General features: G+C 34.9%; 1 protein-coding gene across 1 annotated transcript in view; it reads right to left on the reverse strand.

Moving 5' to 3' along the window:
* Nucleotides 1-15,046, reverse strand: part of Prp18 (pre-mRNA processing factor 18) — a 118,708-nt gene that overhangs the window by 49,710 nt on the left and 53,952 nt on the right. Inside the window, exons 4-5 of the mRNA XM_090415762.1 lie at nucleotides 11,297-11,560; nucleotides 6,120-6,188 (exon numbers count right to left, since the gene is read on the reverse strand). Coding sequence (XP_090271888.1) covers nucleotides 6,120-6,188; nucleotides 11,297-11,560 — 333 coding nt within the window. The remainder of the gene's footprint in view (nucleotides 1-6,119; nucleotides 6,189-11,296; nucleotides 11,561-15,046) is intronic.

The following is a 15,046-nucleotide window of genomic DNA, read 5'->3' on the forward strand; positions in this document are numbered from 1 at the left end:
GGAAGTCTTTACAATACTGCAGAAACTTGATGTAAATACAGCTGTGGGATTAGATGGGATATCAGCTAGGGTTGTATGAGAATGTGAAAGAGAACTGGCAATGCCTTTGACTGGGCTCTTTAATTTCAGTCTCGGCTGTGGTAGAGTTCCAAGAGAGTGGAAAAGGCAAAATAATTCCCTTGCATAAGGGAGGTTCTAAGACTGCAGTAGCAAATTACAGACCAAGTAGCTGAAGTGTGGTGGCAAAAGTACTAGAAAAATTGGCAAAAAAGAGAACTCAAGAATGGGTAGATAAAAATATGATACTGTACGAGGGTCAACATGGCTTTGTGCAGGGTCGATCATGCCTTAGTAATTTACTAACTTTTTATAATAGAGTAACAGCTGGGTTGATAAAGAAAATGGCTACCTGATGATTTTGCAAAGGCATTTGACAGAATACCATATGGAACTCTGTTATGCAAATTAGAACAAAAGGGGATGGATATGACATTGGTTTAAGTAGATAAGAGGATGGCTGCTGGACAGATATCAAAAAGTGGTATATGGAGGGACAGAAATGAGGAGAAAACAAGTAACTAGTGGCATGCTGCAAGGTTCAGTTCTAGGACCATTGCTGTTTAATTTGTACATAAATGATATAGGAAATAACCTGAAAGGAAATATTCAGTTGTTTGATGATGATGTGAAATTAGGTAGAGCAATAGTTAATCAAGGTGATGGGGAGAGCTTGTAGGATGATTTAAATAGGCTGTCAAGTATGGGCAAAAGTTAATGGGTATCAGTTTGATGTTGAGAAATGTCAAGTTATACATTTTGGGATAACTAGATTACAAGTTGTGTATCACATTGATGGCACTGTACTCTAGGAAATAGATGAAGCTAGAGATTTAGGGATGGGTAGACAGAGAGTTAAAGTTCAGAGAACATATTGCTAAGGTAGCCCTTGAGATTACTTGGCTACTGAAAAACACATTAGCTAGTAGAGATAAGGAAGTTGTTATTCCTCTCTATAAGGCTTTGATATGCACACATCTGGATAACTGGGTTCAAGTCTGGTTCCCTAGGTTTCTTGTGGATGAGAAAGCAGTGAAAACGATTCAGAGGAAAGTGACCAAGATGGCCTGTGGAATGTTTCCTATGAGGATATATATTGAAGGTGTGTGGATTGCAGAAGTTGGTTGATAGGAGAAAAAGAGGGGATATGATAGAAACATTTAAGTTGCTTAAAGGGTTTTATAGGATAGATGCAGGGGAAATGTTTCAGCACATGGGAAGAAGGACCAGAACAAGGGGTCAACCTTTATTCAACCTGGAAGTTGAATAAAGGTGTGGTCAGTAGGGGTGTGAGGACTAGATTTTTTTGGTTGGAGAGAGTTGTGAATGAGTGGAATGGACTGCCAGAGTCAGTTTTTAGTGTTTTGTCTATTAATGAGCTTAAGGAGAGGTATGATAGACTGCATGGATAGATTGGGTCTCCTGCGATGTCTTCAGACTCCATGGAGGTGCTCGTATAATAATAATAACATATTTTGAATGCATTTAAAACAAAGCTAAAAATTCACTCTCCATAATTGGTATCAGAGATTGATGGACACCTGGTTACGGTCAAAAAAATGCATTTTAATTACATTTCTAGTATTGAGTGAGACCACCTTTGTCCTGAATGACAGCAACCACCCTTTGTGGCAAACTTTCAACCAATTTCTGAAAAATTGCAATGCTAACTGCATTGATGATACTGATAACAGTCACTGTAGTCTGGAGAGAATTTGGTGTCCTTATTCATCCTAAAGATGTTCAATGAGATTGAGGTCTGGATTCTGAGCCAGTCCAACGCATAAATGTTGTTTTGTGGAAATCAGTCTCAGACATGCAGTGCATGTATCCAAGACTGGTTTCCACGTATGGGGGGTGAAAAAAGAATGCTTTCAGACAAGATTTTAGTTTTAAGAGAAACTTGTGCCACCGTTCTATACAATATATACATGAAAACCAGTCCAACACTTCAATGTTGTTTTGTGGAAACCAGTCTTAGACATGTAGTGCATGTCCAAGACTGGTTTCCATATATGGGGGGAAAGAAAGGATACTTTCAGACGAGATTCTACTTTTAAGATCAACTTGTGCCACTGTTCTATACACTATACAGGTAGTCCTCGACTTACGACGACTCGACGTAAGACGGCCAAAAATTATTAAAAATTCTCTAATTTTACTTTGCCGCCATACATATATCACATTACTTTTGCATATGCATTGCAGTGTCGCCATTAGTTGACAAGCAAAGCCTATCACCAATACACAATAGCTGCTGCTATGATTCACCCATTTCTAACTTTACAGCCTTTGACAGGTTAGTTGCTAATCGGAAGTCGAAGTGTTCATTTCTCTCATTGCAATTTTTGTATCTCGTCATAACCCTATCATGTCCAGTAAGAGAAGTAATACTACTGATGAAAATTCCAACATAAAAAAGAAGGCAATGAAAGCTTTAAGTTTAAATGTTAAAATGAAGGTCATTAAAGCATATGACAAAGGAAAGAAAGTCGATGAAATAGCACGAGAAGAAAAACTACCGCATTCAACTGTTTCAACAATTATAAAATATAAATCAAGAATAATTGAGGCAGTTACTACGAAATGTACAATTTTAACGAAAAAAAGAGAAGGGCTAATTCGTGAAATGAAGAAGCTTTTAATGATATGGTTAGATAATCATATTAACAAGAATATTCCTCTCAGTTTGTTTACGATTCAAACAAAAGCACGCAGCCTATTTGACAATTTTAGGAAACAACAAGAAGATAAATAGCGAGCATATATTTAACGCTAGTAAAGGTTGGTTTTATCGATTCAAAAGCCGATTTAACTTACATAACATACGAATAATGGGATGCTAGTTCCGATTTTGAAAGTGCCGAAATTTTTAAGAAAAATCTGAAAAAAAAAAATCCGAAAGAAACATATCAAAAATGGTGATTTTTGATATGTTTCTTATATTTTTGATATGTGTTTATGTATTTTTTCTTAATTTTGTATTTATGTATTTATGTGTATGTGCTAATAAATAATTTATAAATGTTTATATAAGTTTATACATTTTTAACCATTTTAAGTTAATTAGAAACCTAATTTATGAAAATATTATAACAGAAATCAAACAAATCAAGAATTAACAAATGTCCTCGACTTATGTAAGAATCGACTTACGACGGAGATGTTGGAACGTAACCCTGTCGTAAGTCGAGGACTACTTGTATACACGAAACCACAAGGTAAAAGTATTATTTATTAAATATACCAACATATATTTAACAGAGATCATTGTCAGTGGCTAAAAACAGTTACAAGGTAAAATGCAAACAATTGATTTATTTGAAATAGAATGAGCTGTGAATTATGTTAAATCCCTAATAGCATTATGCTTTCACTAAAGAAAAGGTTAATCATAAAAGTTTAAGATAAATTGCATATATGTAAAATTTATAATATCATATTAAACAGATCATCACATGTAATATCTAGTTGGTTTCTTAAGGCCTTATGTCTTTATAAAATATCATTCTTGGTCATAATTAGTTAAAAAAAAAAAGAAAAGAAAAAGAAAAGCTTTAATGATATGTTAATTGAATCAAACTTTCCCATATTTTTGATAAGGATTAGGCAGTCAATTCGATTCAATTTACTGCAGTGAAGCAAGGCCTCAGCACTCTCCTTAAATAGGCATTTGAATTTGTATCGACATCTATTTAGAAGGAGTGTTTCAGACCAAGGAATGTTGTGGTCTGCCTCTCATTCATGTTGAGATAATTCAGATTTATCGGATTTTTTTGCAGAAAATATATGATTGATGTTCTTATATTCCTCTCAACTTATTTTCCTTCTTCTAAAGATAAATGCTCACCTATGTCTCTTCCAGATGTATACCAAGTTACATACGACTGCCATCTTTTCTACTTCGGACAAACTGGACGCTCAATAGAAAAAAGAATACAAGAACATCAGTCCTATATTTTCCACAAAAAATCTGATAAGTCTGGATTAGAAGCAGATCACTACTTTCTTTTGTCTGAAACATGCCTTCTACATAGATGTAGGTACAAATTTGAATGCCTATTTAAGGAGAGTGCTGAGGCCTTGCTTCACTGCAGTAACTTGAATCAGAATGACTGCCTATCCTTATAAAAATATGGGAAGTTCGATTCAAGTAACACATCATTAGTGGTTTTTTTTTTTTAAACTAATTATGAAACTAATTATGACATTTTATGAAAAAGGTTTATCTTGGTGTTCCAAGCTGTATAAGAGTGGTAAGAGATATTTTGTTATCTTTAGATTACTGAGTAGTTTTCACATCTGATATCAGATTATGCAATTAAACAAAAGTCACTCCTCTCTCAAACTGAACTCCTTGAATATCACAATGTGGTTATAGAGTTTATACAGTTTAAACTAAACATATTTGGTCGTTTATATAATTCAAATACAAGCTTATTTATTAATTACTGACCATTTACGAAAAAACAAAACTACATTAAAGCCTACCAGTTTCGCCAGCAAACTGTCTGGCTTTTTGTTCCTTTCAATTTGCATTTACTAGTTTTTATGTCTCCGTAAATGCCTTGAAAAAGCCAGACAGTTTTCTGGTGAAACTGGTAGGCTCTAATGTAGTTTTGTTTTTCGTAAATGGTCAGTAATTAATAAATAAGTTTGTATTAGAGTTTATACAGTTTATTTATACTCAAAACTTAGAATACAACGGTGTGCTGAAAAGTTGAGATAATCGCCATGAATGAATTGAGGTAGAACCATGTAACTTAACATTATACTACATATTCCCCATAAGTGGGGAATACAATGGTATTGCATCATTTGCAATCCTCTTATAAAAAAGCCTGCACAAACTAGTCCTCAGCTTCCTTTCAAGTTTTTTCTTTAAATTTGAGAAAAGGAAACAGTCAGATGGGGTTAGAGTCTGGCAAATAGGGTGGATGAGGCAGACATCGAAGGCCCAAGCTGTGTATTGTCTGTTGGGTTTCATGAGCAGTGTGAGCAGGTGTTTTGTTGCAAAAGCAACAAGCCTCTGTTTCAGTTTCCTGTGGCATTTTCCCTTCAGTACCTCCTTCAATTCCTTCAGAGCTGTTGAATAAACTGCTGATGTAACAGTTTCACCTGTTCTGAGGTACTTGGTAAGGATTACCATTCATATCACAAAAGACAATGGCATGAACCTTCCCTGCTGACTTTTGGATTCAGAACTTCTTTGGCAATGGAGAACCTTTGTGTCCCTGCTCCACTGGCTGTGTTTGATCTCCAAGTCATGGTGATGAAGCCATGTTTCATTAACAGTCACAATACAAGCCAAAAAAAAAATTGCATCTGATTTTTCAAAATGACTCAAAATCCCTTGAGATGACAGCACATGCTCTCTTTTTTTGGTTGGCATTCAAAAATTTGGGACCCACTTCCCCGAGAGTTTCTGCATGTCCAAATGCCGATAGATAATGACTCATTCCTTGGATATCCCCAGTCTTTGCAGGGCTGGTATTCATCTATCATGAAGGATCATGGCATGCACTGCATTGTTTTTTTCAGGTGTGATTGCTGTGGATGGTTTACCTTACCTGGAAGCATCTGTGACCTAGGAGATCTCAGGATGCCCAGTTTTAAACTTGGTCATCCATCTGGCAACTGTTGGATATGCTGGGGCACAGTCCCCTAAAGTCGCACACAAAGTTTGGTGAATCTCAGCTGCGGAATTTTCTTGCAGCACGAAAAACTTGATGATGGCCACTGTGTCTTCGAATTTCTTCAAAACCTCTGACATGTCTTCTTAAATATCCTAAAAGAAAAAGAACAAATTATTACAATTTGATGGAATATGGGGATTCAAGGTTTTAAGATATGTTCTTTCTTGTGGTTATATCAGCTGCTTTAATATTTTGTTCCAGGTGTTTATCAGAACTTTTAACCCCCCCCCCTCCCATAAAATGCTATAAAATAAAATTATATTAAAAACAAGAATTTAGCACTAACCAGATGCCAACTATCTATTGCATTGAACTACAGGACCCCATTATTATTACACTTGTCTAAATAATATTAAAAAGATATACCTTTAGAAATGTAAGAATCACTTTTACATCATGGCTGTCACTTCCTTGACCAAGATCAATGGCCATTTCCTGAAACAAAAACAAATGCTGATGTATGATCTTATACTATTATCTTTGCTCTGTAAGATTAAATATATACATAGATATACTGTGTATGTATATATTTAATATACATTTAATATATCTATCATATTCACGATCCATAAACGTTCACCACTCTTCTAATATGGGAGAACTATTAAATATTATTGATATAAGTACCACGTATGATGGCACTATGTTAATCCCACCAAGTAAAGGTTACTAATCTCCAATACATGTAACTCTGGGTTAGACAATCAGAATGTGGTGATGCCAACTCTCTGTTGAAGATAAAAATGAACATTAGCTCAATCCTCTACGATCCACCAAGTGCTATGCTGCCTTCTCGTCCAACTGCAGAATTCATTCCTGAAAAATTACATCGCTTGCTCATAAATCTGGAATAGCAAAAGTTCAATGGTTTCAGTATAACTGTAAAAGATAACTCATTATCCTTTCCCCTGTTTCAACCTTTTCTCAGCAGTCAATTCTTTGATGAAAACTGAGAGTTCTCCTTTCTTTCCTTGTTACCACCATCTCTTTCTATGTTAATTCACACAACCAACACATGAAGATATTGAGGGATGAGCTGCTTGTTGTGATAAAGTTCTTCCACTCAGGCATCTTTCACTTGTAGCCCAACTTACAAAATTGTGACATTTCTTTTTCAACAGTAGTTGTTGGCTCAGACTTTAATCCCTAATAATCAAGAACAGCTTCGAAACCACAGTGATTTCCATGCACAGTTCATGCTTTGTATGGACTGCTTCTTCCAATGCTGAAACAATCAGCCTTACACAGCCTCCAAATTACTGTATTTCCAATGTTGCAATGTCTTCGTATCAGGTTTTTCCAAAGTTACTGATGGCACTGCTTACAAATCTCATGTACAATTCCTACCATCTATGATGAAAAGAGCAGATGTAGTTGATTAGTTTGTAGGTAATTTTTAGTAGACAGGCAAAAAATTTCCACTGCCATTCACTGAAGAGTTGTCTAAACCACCCGACTCTTATGGCTGGATTTCCAATAAACTCCACGTAGACAGTCCACAGGACTATACCCTAACACAGCAGCTTCATGAACATGTGATGTAATTCTACTAGACACCTTGATGAAATTTTTTTTTTTTTTTTTGAAAGTTTATTTTTCACTTGGTCAGACTATAATAAATTTAGTTTAATCCTTTATCCAAGTGTGTGCAAACAAAGTTTGCGCCTGAAAGTATCTTCAGGACTGGGGTAAAGTGGTACAACACCAGGCAACTCCTTGCAAAGGTGGAGCAAGCCACCAACACTCCTATCTCAGTATCTCCCAAAATGCAAAACACATCTCCTTGCAGATATGTATAATGTTATGCATTAAGGGAAGGGCCACTACCCAGACTAGTTTTGACCTTTATTGAGGTCTCTTCAGTGGGAGCCAGGCCCAAGTGGAGATACCAGGCAGAAGCATTAGCAAGGTCATCTCTACCCATAGGAGTTGCCAAATAATGTGCCACCTTTTTATTAAATTACTCTGGATTTAGAGAAAGATGTTGAAAGTTTATTTTTCACTTGGTCAGACTATAATAAATTTAGTTTAATCCAAGCACACATTTTATCCAAGTGTGCGCAAACCAAGTTTGCACCGGAAAGTATCTTCAGGACTTGGGTAAGATAGGAGTGTTGGTATCTTGCTCCACCTTTGCAAGGAGTTGCCCGGTGTTGCACCACTTTACCCCAGTCCTGAAGATACTTTCAGGCACAAACTTTGTTTGCACAACTTGGATAAAGAATTAAACTAAATTTATTATAGTCTGACCAAGTGAAAAATAAACTTTCAACATCTTTCTCTAAATCCAGAGTAATTTAATAAAAAGGTGGCACACCGTTTGACAACTCGTATGGGTAGAGATGACCTTGCTAATGCTTCTGCTTGGTATCTCCACTTGGGCCTGGCTCCCACTGAAGAGACCTCAATAAAGATCGAAACTAGTCTGGGTAGTGGCCCTTCCAGTGGCGCACTCAGGATTTAATCTTGGAGGGGGCCGAGTTGAGTAGACGTTTTGCGAATACACACTACACATTGCATACGACCTATAACTGAGCATCTGCAGTGATCGCTAATTCTTAAGTAGCACACAACATAAATAAAAAAAATGAATTTTAATTAGGAAAAGATTTTTGGAAATTTTTCTAGTGTTTTTTCCTTTTCTTTGGGGGGGTGCCAGGCCCCCTTGGCCCCCCTCTGGGTGCGCTACTGGGCCCTTCCCTTAATGCATAACATTATACATATCTGCAAGGAGATGTGTTTGCATTATGGGAGATACTGAGATAGGAGTGTTGGTAGCTTGCTCCACCTTTGCAAGGAGTTGCCCGGTGTTGTACCACTTTATCCCAGTCCTGAAGATACTTTCAGGTGCAAACTTTGTTTGCACACACTTGGATAAAGGATTAAACTAAATATGCTGCATACGATGAAAGCCTGCTTTCATCATATGCAGTTTTCAACTGTTGATTAACCTGACAGTATGTAACCTCCTCTTGTTATTTTTGCTTTGAAGAGATCAGGCGACAACATGACAGGTGATGTTGCAGCTACAGATCACTTCATGATCTGTAGCTGCAACATTGTGAATAGTGACTCATAGCAGTCAAACCACTCCCAACTCAGCAAAAGGTTGCTTTTCATCTTTTGACAGATCTTCATACATATTTTGCACATCATCTCATATGACTGCCCTAGACAACAGCATCCTTCCCATTTTTTCAGCTACATGAGATCAAGATTTTGTTACTCTGGTCATGATGAGATTCTTGGATGATTGACTGCTCTTACGAATTGTATCAGTATTATTACGAATGGTTCTCACTGTAGAATTGCTCAATCTCTTTGAATGTCAATGCTATGCTAACCTTTATTAAACCAATTCAGAACTTCCAACTTCACCTCTAAAGAATGGGATTTCCTTACACCTTTTATTCACTTCCCCTTTATTCACATTTTTTCTTTGCACTCTAAGTTTCCTCTGTTTTTCTCTTGCCAGATATCTTCCTCAAAGAAAGCAGAAGTTATTTATAAAGACAATACTGCATAGACCAATAAGGTAGTAAGAACACAAAAAGGGACACTATCCAGAAGACAGAAGTAGGAAGCAGTGAGTCCTCATGTACCAATATGGAAGTGTACATATATGCAAAGATGTGGATAATGAAAGCCAATATAATGAGAGTTATCAGTATCTGTGTGGAAGATCTTCCATTCAGTGAATGATCAAATAAAGCATTATAATGAAAATAACTATCAAAAATTAACTGATGAACTATGTGATAGTTTACAAGGACTGTGAAATACAGGTTAAGAGCAAAATTTTCTGGAAGCAAGAAATTTAGCTGAAACCATGGATACAGAGACTACATTCCTAATAAATGGAAGGAGGAAAGGAGATGGAAAGAGATGAAGCACTGGATAAAGAAAGTAACATGATACCCGAAAAGGTACTTAAAATGTAAATTTACAGCACACATGACAGTCTATTTAAGCAGTGGCCAATCCCGGTTTGCAAGGTTCTTCCATTGCAGCTCTCGAGGCAATTTTGGTTTTTGTTATGTTTATCATCAAAGACAAAATTTCATGATACATATAATATTTTACACAGACATATATATTTATATTTAAATAGATATTGATGTTTAATTATTTTTAATCTTTTTTTTTTTTTTAAAGAAAATATCTTGCAGTTTGTGAACATTTGAGAAACGTCTCATGCAACTCTTGAATCTAGGAAACTTGGCCACGCTGGTCTTTTGCCAGATAAATTGGCATTATGGAACCAAGAACTATGTGTGTGTGAAAAATAGCTATGACGTATGATGGATTTAAACATGTATGAACTAACATGCAAAATCCAAAGCTTTAAGTCTGAAGCCTCAAAACTAAACCAAACATTAAAACTGTAACTTCACTTAAGATACTGCAACTTCTTCATGACTTTAGACTAAATGAAACATATCTGAATTTCAATGTTGCTTTTTGAATATTCCTTACTCTTTGGCTTCAAAGAAACTTTAGTAAATTAAAATTAATTAAAATTTATTTAAGATCAACTCTAAAGAATATTTAGCCAATCTTTCCATAATTTTAATAAAAATGAAATCGCAAAACTTATTATGATGATATCCTTGATGAATTTGAATGCAAGCATGAAAACGTGCAAATAAAATAATTATTTTTGTTGAAAAAGATATTACATATCTCAAATATTAATAGATACAAGAAAATATTAAAAATATAAAAATATAATATAAAAGGAATGCAGATAACCTAATGTCCATCCTCACTTTCCTGCAGTGCACACTGTTAAGTGCACCTGGATAATGAAAGAATGAGGATAAGTTAGTAATTTGGGATTTAGCTGACTAAATGGTTTTTCTTAATGGCTTAAACCATAATGCAAAATGATGGTACAGCATGACAGAACTTCATGCTGACTGGGACACTGCCAAATTAACAAGGTCTCCCATTTTTTGTCAGGGAAACCAGAGTGAATAGCAAAAAGTCAGAATTGTTGATAGGAAGTTAGTAATGAAGAAACTTTTTCATGTAATACTATCCTTCCTAAGGGTACATATCAGGAATTTGATGATGATGAACTAACCCTTATAATGAAGTACTTCTGTGGTCCCCATGAGTTTGCTACAATGATAGATGATTACATATTTACGACTACTAACAAGTCCACCAATAAGAAACTGTAGGCAGAGGATTTAGTTGCTGCAAACCAACTAGTCATTAAGTTCTGCATAGTGGTAGCTAGAGCATTAGTTCCACCAGTATTCTAGACTTTGAGGTTTAGTTCTAGTTGCTACTATCATGTTTATAATTATCCTCTAACAAAATTAAAAGAAAAGAAGACTTATTTTAGATAGTCTATTCTTTATGCAACTATTAAAAATAACCATCCATTAAATAAAACAAAAATCCAAGCGGCATTAATTTAAAATATTTCAAAATTCACATTTAAAATATTAGATAACCTGAAACTAAAACTTGTCTCATAAATTTATTGAATCTCCCAGAAATTAAGAAAACCTAAAGCAATAATAATAAAATACCTTAATTTCTTCAATAGTTGTGCCTTCATCTTCCACTTTTACATCATTAATAGACTTTCCATCATCAGTTTTACCTTGAGATTTTAATATTTCATCAAGATAAGCCTGGTCGACTTTTTCCATTGCTTCTTGAAAATCATTTCTAAAACCACGGTCCACCTCAGGTTCCAAAATTTCCAGTCTTCTAAGTCTCTGAAAAGCTTCTAGTTCAGCTTCACCAAATAAGAGCACAGGTTCATTCCTTTCACGCAGTCTTCTAATCACCTGTTGTATAATAATAAAATATTAAAAACTATTTATAGTGAAAGATTAGGAAACAACACCAGTATGAATACAAAAACTTGTCAAGTGATGTAAAATATACATTCAATATTCACTATAACAACCCTGTAGAGATACCAAGGAAATTCTTTGTTATAATCAAAGTTTTACCATAGTAAATTTCATTTAGAATAGCATCTGATGCTATGATGTTCAGTCTGACATGTTTTGTTTTTGTTATACCAAGCAAGTTCACTATAATGAGTTGAACATGAATGAGGTATCACAAAATAAGTTGAACACTTTCAAATATTTACTGCTCGGTAACTAGGTTTCATATGAACATGTAGTCTAAACCAATTTGTAAAGGAACTATCACAGTTATTGTAGTATACCAAGCATTTGTAACATTAACATGTTACAAATGCTCGGTAACCTAGTTATAATATGAAACTAGTTATCGAGTAATAAATTGAAAGTCTTCATTTATTTTGAAACACTCTGTATAATAAATGCATTTGTTACTGAAAAAGGAGAATCACCCATGAATATGCATGAAATCTATCTTGCATCCCAAGGTGATAATAAACACAAGGATACAGACAAATAATGATTAGTCACTCCAAAGACATCATGGGCTTTTGACAAAATTCGTCTATCTCTGTTAGACATGAACATGTAATGCATGTTTAGTCAGCTACCATATCTATAATGAGTAGGATACCTGCCATTAAGGAAATAAAGACTGTCTTATATTTTTTATGTGACTGCTGCCCATGAACTGTTGTAAACCTACAGCAGGTTAGCAGTACCATGAGTAGGATAAGGGTTTGTTTTATTTTATTGTTTACATAATCTTGCTCTAGAGACAAATAAGGAACTTATTTAAACGTTTTAGGGAAAATAAAATAAAGTGCATATTTTAATCGTCATCACTCTCTTCAAAAATAACAATTCGTAGATGTTCTTTATTTACAAGTGACTGAACCTCATCATCACTTGAAAATCTCTTGGACATCATTTCTATAATTCTCGTTGCATACTTTCGGCTGGTTTAGTTATCAAGAAGTCAGTAATAAAACCTTGCTTACCACTATGCTGCAATTTTTTATTAAGTTCAAATATGGAGCTAAACAAATATCCAGTTGTCTCGTGAATTTTCCAGAGCGCTCCATTGAGGGATCATTATCCGTAAAACAACTTCCTAACTTTCTTGCCAAGTCCAATCCTTCTGCTAATTTCTTTAAACTGAATTCTTTAACGGATTCATCACAATCAGAATCTTCGGCAGAACTTTCTCCGCCATTTGGTTTGGCGTCTTCTATTAATTGTAGAGTTCCTCCTCATTTAAATCTATTCCCCATCAATTAATTCACTAATTTCGTTTCACCCATATCGCAAAAGCCCTCTAAGTGGCCATTACTATAAAAATAAAATTTTTACATAAAAAAAAGCATTACATATTGTATGTAACTCACCAGAAAATAAAGTTCTCAGCTTGGGATTAACACACTTATGACTTTTAATGCACTCTCCTGCAGAAAACGAAGACAAATTTCAACAATAAACATTTATATGGTAAACAATTCATGTACATGTGTGCGCCAAAGGGTATTTTGCCCTAATATAAATTCACTACTTATAACTACATGTGTGATACGGACAGTGGTGAGTTATGGAAATTTTAACAAAGGGCTTGGATCATCGAACAAAAAAAAAAGCCGTATTTCACACCAAAACTTTATTAATACAGCTTGTGTACAAATTCCATTCAACCTCTAAAGGCTATCATTTTTAAACAAATATTTCACGATCTAAACATGAAATATTTGCACATAATCAACTGTGTTAATTAATCTTACATAAGAAAAAAATTTTTTAACTATCAAAATATAATACAATCTTTTATAAAACATTTGATTGGCTACTGGTTTTACCATACGATTCGCTAGCAGAAGGGAGAAACGTAAAGATAGCGCATGCGCTTATTTTATTTTCAAACTTGGGTGCATTCGTTATAGAGGAGTTGAAACAATAATTCCAAATAATCTATACACTGCCGAATAGACTAATTTTTGTTAGATTATCATATGAGTTTGTTGCTTAATGTTTTAAAAAAATTTTTATTTAATTTTTTTTTGAAAAAGTAAAAAAAGTAAACAAGAAGAAAAAGGGGCTCGCACGAGCCCCTTATAGCTCACCACTGGATACGGGTAGATGCAAATTTAACGAAGATAAAATTAGATTTTTATGTCGCACATGGTAAAAAACATATCAAAAGATAAAGGGTTACTAGAATTTGTAGAAAGAAAGGGAGATGAGGAATTAGGTAAGTACCATATCGACATAATAGGGGTGACTGAAACAAAAAAGACCAAAACTGGTGAGATCTTTCTGAGCAATAAATACAAAATGTTATATTCAGGCAATGACAATCAAGGAAAAGAAGGAGTAGCCATAGTATTCAACACAAAATACGAGGCTAATCTTCTTGAATGGCAGTCAGTCTCAAGTAGAGTAATGTGGGCAAATATGAGAATGGAGAACTGGACAATGAGACTTATTTGTGCCTATGGTCCCACAGAAGGTTCTACTAAGGTAGAAGTGGAAGAATTTTTTGAGGCTTTAGAAAAAGCAACTGACACAATGAAAAAGGAAAAGTTGGTCCTTGTTGGGGATCTAAATAGCAGTGTAGGAAATGATTGTGAGACATACAAAAATATTTTGGGAAAATTTGGAGAAAAGAGCAAAGCTAATAATAATGGCAAATATCTGTTGGATTTCTGCTCAGGAGATGGACTGGTTATTACTAACACCATGTTCCAACATAAAAATGTGCACAAATTCACATGGAGAGAAGAGGCTAGGAATAAGAAAAGTCTCATTGACTATGTTATTGTTGATAGTGTTGTTTTCTCCCTGGTGCAGGACACCAGAGTGTACAGAGGATTTGAAATTGGAAGTGATCACTATTTAGTCTTGAGCAGGATAAAATTGAATTTCGTACTGAAAAGAATAACATGAAAGAAAGTTTTAAAGCAAATAAAAGTTGAGCAGCTCTCAGATGTGAACTGTAGACTAAAATACAGAAAGATTATTGAAAAGAAAATGAAAGAGTTTGAGAACAGGAATCAAACCTTGGAGATTCAGTGGCAAACTGAAGAAAACATTGATTGATTTTGCCAGAGAGGCATGTGGTGAGGTTGTGTGCAAGGATAAAAAATCAGAACTCCCTGGTGGACACAGGAAGTTAAAGAGGCAGTGAAGGAAAAGAAGAAAGCATATCAAAAGTTCCTGGCAAATAAGTCAGCTTTTACTCTTACAGAATACAGAGACAAATGTAAGAAAGCTAAACAGTGTGTAAAACTAGCTAAACAAAAGTCATGGGAGGACTTTGGCAAGAATATAGAAAATAAATATCAAGAAGGTGGCAAAATATTCTGGAGGTTGTTGAAGAAGCTTAGGAATGGAGGAAAGAGTGCTGTAAAA

The sequence above is a fragment of the Typopeltis vanoorti genome, chromosome 1 (genome assembly GCF_054136105.1).
Source record: "Typopeltis vanoorti isolate ZY-2024b chromosome 1, IOZ_Tvanoo_1.0, whole genome shotgun sequence".
NCBI lineage: Eukaryota > Metazoa > Arthropoda > Arachnida > Uropygi > Thelyphonidae > Typopeltis > Typopeltis vanoorti.